Source organism: Anopheles funestus, chromosome 2RL (assembly GCF_943734845.2).
Source record: "Anopheles funestus chromosome 2RL, idAnoFuneDA-416_04, whole genome shotgun sequence".
Classification (NCBI taxonomy): Eukaryota; Metazoa; Arthropoda; class Insecta; order Diptera; family Culicidae; genus Anopheles; species Anopheles funestus.
In genome coordinates, this window is record NC_064598.1 from 66,978,392 (window position 1) to 66,993,157 (window position 14,766).

The following is a 14,766-nucleotide window of genomic DNA, read 5'->3' on the forward strand; positions in this document are numbered from 1 at the left end:
AAAATTGACAGCCCCGACGACCTTGACGGTACAAACAAAAACGACTGACTTTATCTAAACAAAGCATTAAAACTGTTCTGTTTCCACAGCATTTGTGAGAAAAAACCAGCCAGCAATGTCTGAAAGTGGTAGGAATTTTGTAAACTTTTCATTTGGAGAAAAATGTGACATTGAAAGTTGTACATTTATCAGGTGCTGATGGTGAACCACGGCAGGTGTTTGTGGTGCCGGAAAAGCTGGTAAAATCGCCCACTGATATGGAGCTGTGGAGAATGTCCGAATGTTACTACGATTTGTTGGGATTCATCAGCAGCATGTCTGTGGCGTTGCAAGGAACGCGCAACAGCCAGGAAGTGCCGATACCGCCAGTGGTTGAAAAGCTCATGAAGGTGTTAGACCGACTGGAACAGCTGGCAATCGAAACACCCCCGGTTGATCAGCCGGCACGATTCGGTAACGTAGCGTTCAAGAGTTGGTATCAAAAGATGCAATCGGAAAGCGTGCAGCTCATTAGCGATGTACTGCCGGATCCGCTGAAAGAGGCAACGAAGGAGCTGTGCGTCTACTTTGTCGATTGTTTCGGGAATCCAACACGTATTGATTACGGTACTGGACACGAGTTAGCTTTCATCATGTTTCTGATGTGCTTATTTAAGATCGGTGCTTTCGAGCGTAAAGATGAAGTAGCAGTCGGATTGAAGGTAAAGCAGTGGAATGGCAGAGCGGAGAAAAACAATTTGTAAAGCTCATTCCATCCTTATGTTTATATTCACAGCTGTTTCAGAAATACATCATACTGGCAAGAAAGCTACAGGTGACGTACCGTATGGAACCGGCCGGTAGCCATGGTGTGTGGAGTTTGGATGACTTTCAGTTCGTTCCCTTCATATGGGGCAGTGCGCAGCTTGCCGTGAACAGTCCAATCGAGCCAGCGCAGTTCGTGGAAGAGAAATCGATCGCAAAATACAAAAAGGAGCTTATGTTTGTCAGCTGCATCGACTACATACAGCAGGTGAAGACGGGCCATTTTGCCGAACACTCGAATCAGCTCTGGAGCATCAGCGCAGTTCCGCAGTGGTCAAAGATCAGCACCGGACTGATTAAAATGTACCAAAAGGAGGTGCTGTCGAAGTTTCCCGTCATTCAGCACGTGTACTTCGGATCAATACTTACGTTAAAAACGGTTAAACCAGGCACGATGTTGCCCAATCCAAGGCTGGGCATGATTCCGCGGCAGCAGGTTCCGGTACTGCCGGCAGTACCAGCACCTCCAAAGTTTCCCGGTGGCGATGGAATGTGATAAAATTGTGTGCTGCACATGCTACTAGTTTGTGATTGTTCGAAGAATAAAGCATTGAAAAAATTTTCAAGTTTGCGTTGAATTGGATTGAGAATCTTTTTAAATTTATATTTTCCAAAAAACAGGGATAATCTGCTCAGAAAGTAGAAAACGCCCTTGAAACTTGTTTGACGTTTTCCAACGGCAACGTCATTTTGACAGTTCACCATCAAAATATCGTTCTCGGGAAGGAGCTCGGAAAGAAATCTGGTTACCCTTTCGGCGGCGACTTTCTGTGTTTCTTCGGCACAAAATGGCTCGTTACGTAGGTTTGGATAAGCTCGGCAAGCTGTTCAACTATATCCGCGACAATGGAGGCATTCGTGCCAGTTTGTATAAGCTGTACAGGTGTGTAAATGGCCGAATAACAACTTATGTAATAGAGCCAGCGAACGGCATACCTCCGACGATGGTTGCACGTCTATCAAAACAAACAATCTTTTGCTCGTTTTAGAATGGATGAAATGAAATCGGGTCGTTTGGTCGGTGAAGATAAGTATGGTAACAAGTACTACGAGGATCCGTCACAGTTTTATGGCCGTAACCGTTGGGTAGAGTATGCAGCGCACTGGAACCTGGAGTACGATGGTTCCCAAATCCCGGCTGAATGGTTCGGTTGGATGCACTACAAGGTAAGGTTTGTGTTGTGAAAGAATGAGAATTTTATCTCACGAAAAGTTTGTTATCATTTTTCCAGACTGATCTGCCACCAAATCGCGACGGAAACCGTCCGCACTACTCGTGGATGATCGATCATAGTGATAATGTGTCCGGAACTAAAGGTAAAGCATTAATGGTACGAATAGTAAAGCTTCGTGTGAAAGGTAACTACTATTTTTTTTGTTTCAGATGCCTACATGCCATACTCAACAACCCGTCCTAAGGTTGAAGCATGGGATCCGAAAAAGTCGCTACCGAAATGAAGTGTTGGTTTGTTGTGTTAAATCCAATATAAAAGATTGTAGAAGGTTGTATGTAAGTGGCTTCAGAAGTGCTACAATGGTTAATATATTGGTCCGAAATTTGTTTGATGTGAGATAGTTTCAAGGTAAATCATTTATTTAAATTAGCTTAAAATTTGTAGTGTCTTTCATGTAAGGAAAGCTCAATTTTACTAAATTAAGGAATTAGACTACAGGCTAATTATTAGTACAGTGCCAAATAGTGCTTGAAATGATAAAGTTCCAATTCTAATACGTTCGACTCACAATATATTTTGGTGCGTTTTGGATTAATGTTGGAAAAATTGGACTAAATTGTCAGCAATTTAAAGAAACCAATTTAAGGATTGTTTATATAAAAAATGGATTCTTTCTACCAAGAAATATCGTTTTCGCATTAAAATTAAAATAATGATGTGATAGTTCAATTTACGATTTAAAAACTGCGGCCAGTACGTATCAAAATGCATAAACCTTATACGAATGCAGATAAAATTGCTGGTATAACATTTTATTGTAATTCATTGTATCTATATCGAATAATTTGGGACGTATATCAGTTCGCTCCTGGTCAGTTTTTAGTTCCCATTTGTTTGAATGCAACGTTGGCTGTAATACAGAAAAAAAAACAGTTTAATACCTCTAATGATTGCTACGAAAATGCCCAATATACTTACACGCGTCAGCTAAATCGAACACCTTAATTGTACCGGGTAGTTGACGAGTTTCCACACTTTGTCGAAAACCAGTCACATTGAAACACTTCTGCTGTAACCCAATTTCTTCAAACGTAATCGCCAGTTGGGTTTCATCGTTTCTCAGGACGGTGGCCTAGGAGTGTAAGATAAAATGTAATGCATCTTCTTGTATCATTTTTACAACTACAATACGTACGACTACATCTTCTAGTTGGTTTAATTCATCCACACTATCGTCTAGTGCAATGTACCCCGTCGGGAAAGAGATCTCACACGTAACCATGTGGGTTTTATCGTCGAATCCTTTCGGCAGGAATCGAATGCAAATGCCCCAATCGGTGTAATCTTCGTTGGAGGTTTCGTACCGTAACAGAGCGATGTCGAACTTTTGAATTTGCTGGGTCACACTCTCCATGTAACTGTAGTTTATTTCAAACGCACCCGAAATAGTACCATTGATCGAGAAGCTTACCGTTCGGGTGGTCGATGGAAGCTTCAGTACATGATTACCAGTATCATGATGCAGCTCATATCGCGCTATCTCACCAGTTTTATCACTTGCGATGATCAATGCATTGTATTGCTGTTCGAGAAAAGTTGTATATTTTGCATACTCGATCAGGGCACGGAGGCCAATATGGGAATTGGGTGTAATTGAAGTTGTCGCACGACGGTACGGTTGCCCTTTAATCCAATTGACTATTGGTGCTGCGTCAGCGAGGCGCTTTTTGGAGGTGAAAAGCATCAGCACGTATGCGGTTGTATCTAGATCCGTTGCAGAAGCTGTAGAACTCCACCACAGCTTCAATCCGGAAGAGCTTCGCTTTTTCCTGTCCAAAAGTTCACCCAAAATGTAGGACAATTTTGCATTGATCAAGGGAAGATCTTCCTTTCCTGTGACAGGTTTTAAAAAGGCTGTCAACACGTGGGCAACCAGTCCTAGATGGTACGGTTCGTGTAGTACGGAAGTTTTGGAAAGTAGGTAGTTTCTTGCCTTGTCGATAACCGCAACGTAACGCCATGCGGAGTTCCTCATGCTGAGATACATCAACAGCACGTGAGCTGTCTTTTCAATACGTTGCAGCTCAGTTTGTTCACCATCGTCAGTACAGAAATGACCATCACTTGCCTGTCTGTCCTTCAACCAGTCTAGTGCACGTGCAATAGAGGCCGAGACAGTTGTATTTTTGAGATGTTCATTGGCATGGGTTAGTGCTTGTACTGCAATAACCGTATCCCAACATTTAGAGGAAGGCGTATGTTGATCGGGAATACTAAACGATCCATCCGTTTGCGCATAACCTAGGATCGTAATAACCGCTTCGCCTGTCATGTTTTTTGCCAGGACTTTTCGTTCGGTCCAATCCAGCTGACCTAATGCCAGCACGTCCAACGTCAGGGAAGCCTTCATGGCCATTGTAAACGGATCTGCCTGGACAAGCTTGTCAAGCAGTATGCTCACCGGAAGAGCAGCAATTTGAAGCTGTTCACGGAGAAGTGAGAAAGTTATTTTCTCTGTTCCAACATCAACCGTATGCGGAATTGGTATTTTAACGTCGTCCAAACTTGCGGTGGAATTGTCTACGCTAAACAAACGCACGATGTTACCAACTTGTTGTACACTCTCTGGTATGGTACGAAGTATAGTTTCTGCTCTAGCAATTACGTTGCCATGGGTGTAGGCATTTGCTTTCAGTGTGATCGAGCCTAACTTCTTGGGACGTATCAGGAACTCTGCACGCTGTACCTCGTTCGGTTGTAGCCTACCGTACACGGTTTTCTGAATAGCTGATAGAATTCGATACGAAGCAAGATTTGGAAAAAAATGATAAAGGAAATTTTGCTAAATGCTGCTCACCATCAGTGCGTCCGAAGTTGTTGAGAAAGATGAATTCGTTAGCTTTGTTCAATAGCTCCACCAGCACAAAGTCCACTGTTTGGTTGCGATTATTTACAATGTAAATATCAACCGTAACTGCTTCCATCTTCTTTGCCGAGTATGGTATATGAAGGTGAATCAGTATGTCCTGCTGCCGTTGTCTATGTACCGGTTCTGCAATACCAAGTCCTCCAGTGGGGCTAAATACAAATGCACTTACCGTCATCTGATTGATTTGCGGAGGAAGATTGAATTGGAACGTAGCTTTTCCATCGCTGTGCAGAAATGTAAATTTGTTAAACAAAGCTTATTTATAATTGTTGAACAAATTTGATCACACACCTAGTAGTTGCTTCTTTCCACAGAAGTAAACGATTTATAGGTGATGATGTTTCCATGTTCCATTTTTGATACTTGTTGTTGTCCTCGTCCAAGTGTGGTTGTGGTGGCATCACTTGCAAGTCGTTGATGGATAATGGGAAAAAATATTCATTCTAAAACGAACGAATACTATTTGCTAGAAGTTGTAAGTTCCAATGCCAATAATTGTACCATACCTCTGGATACACTGTTCCACTGAACATCGATCGTGTATGGATGCTTTCCAATTCAGCTACATCCAGTGAACCTTCATAAACTGCTATACCAACACGAGCAGTTTCTCCTCGCGTGAATACCCTTATGTTCGTTTCATCCACTGATAGAACTACCTACACATTAATTGTGGTGAAACATTTTTTTAGCATCCTGGCTTTGCTTAAATACAATTGACATTACCTCTTGTTCTAGAGCAGGAACATCCTGGTAGGGTGTGGAAGCTTGCACCAATGTTCCGTAAAATCTAGCAAAAACGTACACTCGCTTCACATCACGCGGACGAACCAGTGGGACGTATTGCTCGTGATAATTTTGACGATCGCAGTTTATGAAGAGTGGAATGTTTTCACCAGTATGTTTACGAATCACCGCCAGTACTCCGTCCATCTCATGTGAAGATACTATTCCAAGCTTGAAATCGTCCCTTGGTTTGCGATGGTTAAATTTGTCTACATGCACGTAGATCTGTTGACTGTAGGCTGGTTCTAGGGTTATAGAAGTGGACACATCCATATACCGAACGTGAGCCGTTAGCAGCTCCGTTAAGCTATCAGTTGGGATAGAAACCATTGCCGTGTCGTCATTATCCAACATTTGATCGAAATTTAGATTATTACTACCACCCTCGTGTTCAAGCTTTACACTAACGGAAATCTTATTTTTTGTGGGTTTTAGTTCTTCCAGTGCTTTTCCATTTGCTTTCATCGCTCTAATGAAGAGTGTTGCATCTTGTCCTGGTGTGAAATCAACCGTTCTCAGCGCCTCGATTTTGTAGGGGGACGAGTAAATAGGTACAGTTTTGATTTGTTGGTAACTACGTTGACTTAATCCATGCTTAGTGACCACTGTTGCGTTGATAAGAATAGTTCTTGGCTTAGATAAATTCCGTTCTCCGAAAAGGTGATAATACGGAATGTCGACATACTTTACTCCAGGAAAGGGTAGTATTCTCTCCGTGAGAAGATGTCCATTTTCAGTAATTGTGAGTGTTAACATTCCATCGATCGGCTTTCCGAAAATGTAAGTACCCTTAACAATGATCTCAATGCCGGTATCGGAAAATGTGTTCATTTCTCCTGTATTGATCGTTATTTTGTGAATCGGAGCAGAATGCAGCATCACTTGAAATTGTTTCGTTGTGGTTTGCTCTCCGATCTTCACAGTCAAGTTCCAATCTCCAATATCACGATCATCGGCGAACAGATGCTGACCACTGTAGATGTCACCTGGGTAGAGCGATATATCCCAAGAAGCTACCATGTGTTGTGCTTCGTGCTGCAAAGCTATCGTCAGGTTGAACGGTTGCTTCGCTCTTGCCAACGGTTTGTTCACTTCGTCCGTTAGTAAGATACGGAACTTCAAAAAGTCGCCTGGTGTATGGAACACATCGCTAAGTTGAATCAACACCTTGGGCTGCTGGGCCAGCTCAATTTGTCCCGTAAGGCGCGCTTCTTCAGCCGTGCTGGATGAGGTAACGATGTCTAATTGAATCGCTTCTTCATCAATTGCGTGACTCCATTCGTGTGGAATAACGTAGAGCTGTACGTGCTTTGGATCGACGGTGGTAGAAACGATCACATCACCTTCTTCCATTCCGATGTTTTCTATTTCAAACGTACTGGCCGTCGTGTCCATGTTTGCTAATATGATGCTGACATTATCACTTCCTGCAAATGATCCGGTAGTGAATATGGAAATGTAATCGCTGTTAAAGAAATAAACATTAAAAAAATAACTCTTAATTCTTTCAAGCAGAATTCCTATATACCCTTCATCGGCAAACACGATTCTGGTTGTACACAAAACTAAAAAGCAGATCACTGTTCGGGAGAACATTTTGCAAACGTTCACTTGCGACCGACAGATGAAGACTGAATGTCTCGAAACTGAAACTGATAGGCATTGGCAACGCATTACGGGATTCCCCGGTGTCACGGAAGAGGTTATCAATTTTACCATTAACTAGTACTTTTCGTTAGCTCGACTGTGTTTCACGGAATGGGAATGCCGTTTTTTATTGTATGGTTGGAGTTCACTTTGGATGTTGTTGAATAAAATCAATGCATCACCTTGTACTACATACTCATGAGGATGTGATCAGACAATCAAGTGGAAATCTCGATTCAAGGTTTGCTTGGCTTTGATATGCAAATATCACCAATGATTGCATTTGTATTTTCTAAAAGTTAAGCTCACCTTGATCCAACCAACAAGCTCCCTGTGTTAATCTACGCCTCGTGCCGATGAATCGAAGATCAGCTATCCTTCTGGCCTTCTGGCTATCTTTACACCACTCGCTGCCAATTATTGGGAACTTGGAATCCTTGTCTTCTGGCCGAACACGATTCTAAGCCTTCGTAGCCGCTAGTCTCTTCCTTGATAATACCGACTCACCAAGTCTCCTTTCGGTAGTGTATTTTTATGTTCCTCCACGTTCTGTACGTCTGCCCCTTAGTTGCTCTTCCCACTCGCCGCACTCTCCATGGTCAGAACGTCCCTTTGCTCTTATGTTTCAGGAATTTTAATGCGGTTTTGGATTTTAATTTACTTATTTCTTATTAATGATGACAGCGTTTAGCCGTATTGTCAGCATCAAAGAAGTGTTTACAATTTTCACAAGGCATTTCCTCCTTGCATATTGGTTTATCCTATTTTATATTTTTTATATTCTTAGTTAATTTCGCTATTTTCGTCCTTTTAATTTTAAAATTTGTTTCTTATTATTTTATTATCTCTTATATTCCTGATCTGCAATATTTCTTCTTTTTTTATTTTTCACGAAATGGTCTCCACTGTTTTAGTTGTATTTGTTTTTTTTGTTATACATTAACTTGGACCGCGAAGGATGAAAAGGTGAATTAATGTTGATTCATTCGCCAACACGATGGTATGGGAATGGGTCTCCTTTACTAACTAATTCATTGCCACATGATCGAACGAATGTCCCTCTAAAGCGTATTGCTATTAATCACAACAAGTGTTTTATAATATTAAAAAGTGTTAATATGGCTACATTTTCCATGCCATAAATGTAAGAACGGATTTAATCGAGAGGAACGAATTGAATTGTGTTTTACGAGGCTTTTATCATTCGTCTCTCAAAGAGGAGCGCAAGTGTGTGTGTGGAATAATATGATGCGAAAGATGAGATCGGGCCGCTTCGCTAATTATAGTTGTGTATAGGTGTGTCGAGATGACGAAACAGAAGAGATAATGATCATGTGTGAGATAAGGAGATAATCAGAGGATCAGTTGAGATCCGACCGCTACGCGTTTGAGTTATGAAAGCTCTCGGTCCAAAGCAATTTTGCATGAATTGTTTTTTTGTTTGATGTCAAAAAGTGATCTTCGATTATATTATTCCCTACAATCGTTATTATATCAATTAGTGCGATGATGTAAGGTTACCTAGTGAATATTTTTTGTTGCACGTGTACAAATTGTTAGTTTGCGTGCACGTGCGTCGAATTGGTTTGTGTTACTCTATGCTCTCGTGATACTTGTTAAAGACGCTATTGAAAAAGGTGTATTGAGGTAATGTGTTTGCCTCGTTATTAACTCTTTTGTGATTGTGTGATAAGTCATCGATCCAGATTCTAACGGTATCGTGTTGATCGTAGTTAAGCGAATGTACGTTCTTGCGTTCTTCCTCCATCGTTAAAGTTATCATAGTGGTCAGCGCAGTTTGCTCATTCGGCACAACGCCGCAGGGTGCGTGTGTGAGTGTAAGGACAATCAGTGCGTGTACTACGCATGTACTAAACGTACATATTGTTTGCAAATGTGTTGTGCAGTACATTCTGTCACACAGTTTGATCATAAAATCATGCCATAAACGTGTTGTTTTTTTCTTTCGTAACCAGCTTCGGTGCCAGCCGAAGTTCGTAAAATCTGGAAGTCATAAAAAAAACATCAGAGAAATGTTGTCGAAAACGACACAGAAAAAAAGAATGGAAGTGTTGGTTGTTTTGTGATGAAAAAAGTGTTTATTGTGTAGATGTCTATTTTTCAATCAGTTTTATTCCTTATTGCGTGAATGAGTGTATTTCAAAATGTTGCCATAGAAGGCGAGTTTAGTGTTTTAAATATGTCAAAGGGCATTGCAGTATGTATGTTAAAAAAAAAGAAAATGCCAGTGTGAAGAAAAAGCAAAGTGGCCATGAAGAAGCAGTTTTGAAAGAAAGTAAAGTATTCTGCCTACAAACTATGGTTTCACCGGGTAAGTAAACCACATTCAATCAGAAATCTCTTCTTTCACGTCCTCTAAGATCACGCCTGCGGTTTCTGGCTTACTAGACTTATTTTACCATGTGGTCGGATCGCCAGTTCTTGCTACGGGGGACACGGTCCGGATGGGATTTGATACCCGGTCCTGTCGTGTGGAATTGGCGCCGTTTGACACATACACCACCGTTTAACCTGGTCAATGAGAAATATCGAAAGTATTTTTTTCCAGAAGCAATTAATAGGTCAGTTTCTGGCACCTGTGAGTTGATAACATTAGGTGCCAAATGCCAAATGCTCCAAAAATGGCTAGGGAAACAGAGGACATATCAGGAAGTAAAGTGTCGGAAATAAAGACAGGTACTATCCTGATTCACCCAATATTAAATCGCAACACAAAAAAACCATTGGGGCTAGATCTAAAGTAAAGTCGCTGAACAAAAAAAAACTAATAACCTAAGAACATTTTACCACCTTTCATCGAAAAACTACGTTCAGAATACACTTCGTACAGTTCAAGGATCGATCTGACTCATCAAGAATCTATCCGGAAACTTTATATGAAAGACAACGTACATGTCTAATTTATTGACAGCTCCCATTAGCCTTCCAAACAATAAATCACGCACGGCCACCCTTGTCAGTTTGGGACGTCTTGTTGGCTGTATCTTATCAGAAGGGCAAACACAATCATTAAGCTGTGTACTAGTGGATCATTGACCTTGGGAAGGGAAAATAATCGGAAACGAAAGACTTCCCTCTCTGGAAAGTTTCCGCGTGTGCTCTAGTAAGTGTTTAACGGCATGAAAGCGTTTAAATGTTGCTCCTTGTGAGTAGAATACATTTTCACTCCATATTGGCCAGTTGACGCACTTGTAGGGTAGAATGTAAAATAAACAATAAATATTTGCTCGTCTTAAGATGACTCTATTGAAGGGACTGTATTGAAGGTAAGTTGAATTCTTTCGTTCTTTCGTTCTACGCAAAGTTAGCAAGTTCTTTCGGAGTATTTTTCTTCCTGGTTTTTGATAAAATCTATTTTTTCAATTTTTCTATAACAAGAAAAAAAAATCAATAAACAATGTTTTCGAATCTCCTGATGCATCTGTAAAATTAAGCAAATGCTGCTGCTTATGAAAGTAAGCTTGAAACCAAACAGAAATGATTGGCAATTGCACAGCAAAAGTTAAATACTGCACATCGTGGTTTATGAGTATTGTAGGGTTTGGTGAAAGTATTCACTTTAAACGTAGAATTGCATATGTGCACTCAAATCTCAAATGGTAGACCTTTCGCCGATTGCTAATGCAATCCCAATGTCAAGGTTCAAACTAGAAACGGTTTTCGTGGCTTGCAGATTTTTGATGCATAATGCTGCTAAAAATGTTTTTCGCCTCCAAAAGACCGCCACGTGTGAAATACAATGCGAACTTCGAAGCCTGTGCCGGATGTAGTTGCAGTCGTTGTTTATTGCGCTCGGTGCAACGTGCAACATGCGGACATACGCTAGGCATACGCTAGGTCTCCATACAAGGGTTTGTGTCTGCTCAGTTTCGAGCAAGGTGGTTGGAAATTATTTGAACAACATCCCAACAACCGGCACCGGAATTATCCTTCCTAAGTGTTTGGAAGGATTCAATTTTCTACGAACTTTCATGCTCCTATTATTGGCTGAAAATTCTCAATAGAATAGGAATTGTTTAGAGGTCCGTGCGTAGTTTTAATGTGAAAATTGTGGGCAAATTTTGAATTTTGTACGAATTGACTAAACACATGACTTCTAGTATTATACAAAACGTGCCAGTAATATCTGAAAAGTAGTCATTTATTTAAATGTTTTTTTTTTGTATATAATAGAAGATATGATCAAGTAAAGTTACATATAATGAATGTCGATTACAATGAATAATCGTTTAAAAATGTTCCTTATACCTATCATGGGCTGTTCTCTGTAAAAAGTATTGCACAATAGCCAAAAGGGAATATTTAAGACTGGACTCTTACTCTACAGATTAAACTACAGATTGTAAAGAGATAGCTAAAACATAATAATACAGCAAAATATTTTTACGTAAATTTAAGTAAAAACAAAATCGAAACTATAAATAGTAAAAGGAAATTTCATTATTAATTTTGCGATTTTTTAGACCAACATTGTTTTGCTTCGGATCTTTTAATTTTAATAACAGTATAATTTTTTATCAGAAAAATAATGAACAAATAATCTGTCAGTGCTTTATGCTGGCGTGTAAGAAGAACTGCTTTTAACATGTTGATTCTTAAAGCGTTTTACAATTTTACTATAAACACATGCTCTGTTAGTAGTACGGAAAAATGCACTGTTTGGTCCGCTTCAACGAAGGAACGGTGTTTATGGAATTCAAATTTTCAGCAATATCTTTTTGTGAGTCTGTACAAATCCGTTACGAATGAGTGCATGCATGAATGCTAGTGCTACTCGCTTACAGCCATTGTAAGCGGATGTTTATTATGTGGATGAAACGTGAATCCCATTGTTAGACGAGCCGCAAAGAGTTGTACCTTTTTAAGGAAGATCGATTTTTGGTGAAACACCTGAAGTGACTTGAAGGAGTCGTTTTGCAGTATTTTGTGTGTGTGTTTAAAATTCATCTGTTTCTGATCGTAGCTCGTTGTCTCGTAAAGGAAGCATTTACAAATTTATGTTCGAATTTATTAATACTCAGAGAATCTAGAATTTGGAAAATTGCATATCGAGCTTATTAGTGTTTCTTTTTCTTCTGATAAATATCTACACACTGTAATTAGTCTTGGTAAGTGCGTCAAATAATAGAATAGAGAATGCATGATTCAATTCTCGATCTGGGTACCAATTTTAGGATCAATTATTTGACTATGGATATTTCAAGTTACAACCTTCATGTATGACCACAAAAAGAATAATGTCGCCCGCATATTCAAAAGAGACAGGGAGAAGAATGATTTTAATGTATATTAATTTTATACAATTTTTCGATCCATTGTGATTGTATCATCTAATTACTGAATTTTTAATTTCTGGCACAAGATGGTCAACAAGACATATCCGCTAGTCGTAAAGAAAAATTTCGTTGTGCAATATTGCAGAAAAGAGGAATGCAATTCCAGTGCATAAATTACGAAGCAGAAAAGGCGTGAAAATGTAAATTAAAGCAATTATAAAAATTGGACAAAACCAGAAACAATCTTGGATATTGATTAATTTCCCTTTCAAACAGCAAACTTTACTTCAGAGGGGGAAAAAACTGCATTGAGAAAAGAAATTACTGAAAGGATTGGCGCCAAGAGTATAATAAAAATTAAAATTGTTAAACAATGTTATGCATTACTGTAGATGTTTAACTAAAACTGATGTAACTACCTATCTCTAATAATTGAAAAAAGTTTTTTTTAGTTTAAGTTTAATTTATAAAGCATCAAAAAGATAATGATCACGTTTTAATCACAATGCTCGAAATACGAAATACCTTGATGTTCGTCTTACAGTCTTCAATTAAATATAAAATTAAGGAACATCCCATACATACGATGTTTAATGGATCTAGAGTGTTTCAATTACATCCAGCTGTAAGTGCATTCAGCCAACGGTGACGAATCTTGATGATAGATTGTTAAAATGAAGATGATAATGGGCTACAGCATTAAGAATGGATGTAATTGTCTATACTTTCATTTTGTGATTATTTGCGTTGGTTTCATGTGCACATAATGGATTCGTAAAGTATGCTTGCATGGTACTCTAGTAAATTCAGTAATTTACTTCATAGGCAGTTAAGAGAGGATTGTAATACGATATTTACATAATTATAAAACCAAATATGTGGAGAGAAATTTGATTTGGACGAACTTACGAGAGTTATAGTTCTTGATAAGTAATAACGTAAGTAGAGTTTCAATAAAATAGATAACTTAGCTATCCAGATCCAGATATAGAAATATCCAGTGCGTTGCATTCATTTAGCTACATGTAAAAATGTGAAAAAGGCGTTTGCGTTTACTAGTTTGCACAGAAACACTGGACAAAAGAATGGAACCACGTAATTTTTTCAGACGAGAAAAAGTTCAAATAGATGGTTCTGTTTGCTACAGTCATTATTCATGCCAATAATGTCGAAGGAATCCACAGGCGATTCGTTCGAAGAGAAATTTTGGTGGCGGAACGGTTATGGTGTTTGGTGCATTTTTAATTTTAAAGCTTCCCATATGCTGAATATCCTCGAAAATGAACTCAGAAAGTTACTACGAGCTCCTAGAAGTTGTTTTGATTCCCCAGCAATATGATCAATAACTTAGCAATATGATGGTGCGGATAAACGGGTGCGTCGCACTCTCTCAGTAGTGAAAGTAACATGATATTATCGCATTAACATTTTTGATTAAGTTATTTTGATTCAGTCCCAACGTTGTTTCAATTCGTGCATGTTCATACTTGTATGATTGTATGTATATGATGCTTGTAAGAGATTGAAATCCCCCTCTCAGTGAGTTTCGGTCAAAACGGAAGAGACGGTCTGAGATTACACAGGTACGTATTAATGATGGGTAAAACTTCAATTTTTCCGGAGTCGGAGTAATCCGACTCCGAGACGTTCCGGACTATACTCCGGAGTAACTCCCGCATTATTAACGACCGGGACTCCGGAGTAACTCCGAAATTGTTCCGGATTAATTCGCAGTAATTACTTTGGAGTATACTCCGATTTATATATGTCAGAGTCGGAGTGGATTCATGAATCCACTCTCCAACTCTCTCTCCATGAATACCCTCTCCAACGAGATCACTTCTTACCGAATGGAGCCGTCGGAGAAAGGTGATTTGTTTTTTTTTTTGGTTTTGGTCGGTTAGAACAGCCTGGCAGTATCAAGACTAATTTTACCACGTAGCAGGATAGTCAGTCCATGCTACGAAAGATTATTTCATTTAATTTCATTTGTTCCTGTCTGCCGTAAAGCTGCACATAGACTACTTGAACTAACGTAAGCATAATATAACTAACAACTAAAACTAAAACTAGGACCAGACGGGAAGTTAATGGAAGTAAACAATACAGAAGCTCAATGATCAGGATG

At 39.4% G+C, this 14,766-nt stretch overlaps 3 protein-coding genes across 3 annotated transcripts; 2 read left to right on the forward strand and 1 right to left on the reverse strand.

The window, feature by feature from the left end:
• The first annotated feature begins 13 nt into the window (after positions 1-13).
• Positions 14-1,384, forward strand: LOC125762318 (serine/threonine-protein phosphatase 2A activator). The gene is made up of 3 exons (XM_049424269.1): positions 14-128; positions 193-701; positions 776-1,384. Exons 1-3 carry the CDS (start codon positions 116-118, stop codon positions 1,298-1,300), a joined length of 1,047 nt encoding a protein of 348 aa, XP_049280226.1. The 5' UTR covers positions 14-115; the 3' UTR covers positions 1,301-1,384.
• A 106-nt stretch (positions 1,385-1,490) lies between these two features.
• On the forward strand, positions 1,491-2,313 carry LOC125762327 (probable NADH dehydrogenase [ubiquinone] 1 alpha subcomplex subunit 12). The gene is made up of 4 exons (XM_049424279.1): positions 1,491-1,687; positions 1,794-1,971; positions 2,037-2,121; positions 2,189-2,313. Exons 1-4 carry the CDS (start codon positions 1,593-1,595, stop codon positions 2,260-2,262), a joined length of 432 nt encoding a protein of 143 aa, XP_049280236.1. The 5' UTR covers positions 1,491-1,592; the 3' UTR covers positions 2,263-2,313.
• A 457-nt stretch (positions 2,314-2,770) lies between these two features.
• On the reverse strand, positions 2,771-7,471 carry LOC125762280 (uncharacterized). The gene is made up of 8 exons (XM_049424186.1): positions 7,223-7,471; positions 5,635-7,159; positions 5,415-5,567; positions 5,200-5,351; positions 4,837-5,132; positions 3,175-4,766; positions 2,958-3,111; positions 2,771-2,889 (listed from the first exon to the last, which is right to left on the reverse strand). The coding sequence occupies exons 1-8, from the start codon at positions 7,411-7,413 to the stop codon at positions 2,852-2,854; spliced, it is 4,101 nt and encodes a 1,366-aa protein (XP_049280143.1). The 5' UTR covers positions 7,414-7,471; the 3' UTR covers positions 2,771-2,851.
• Between the last annotated feature and the right edge of the window lie 7,295 nt (positions 7,472-14,766).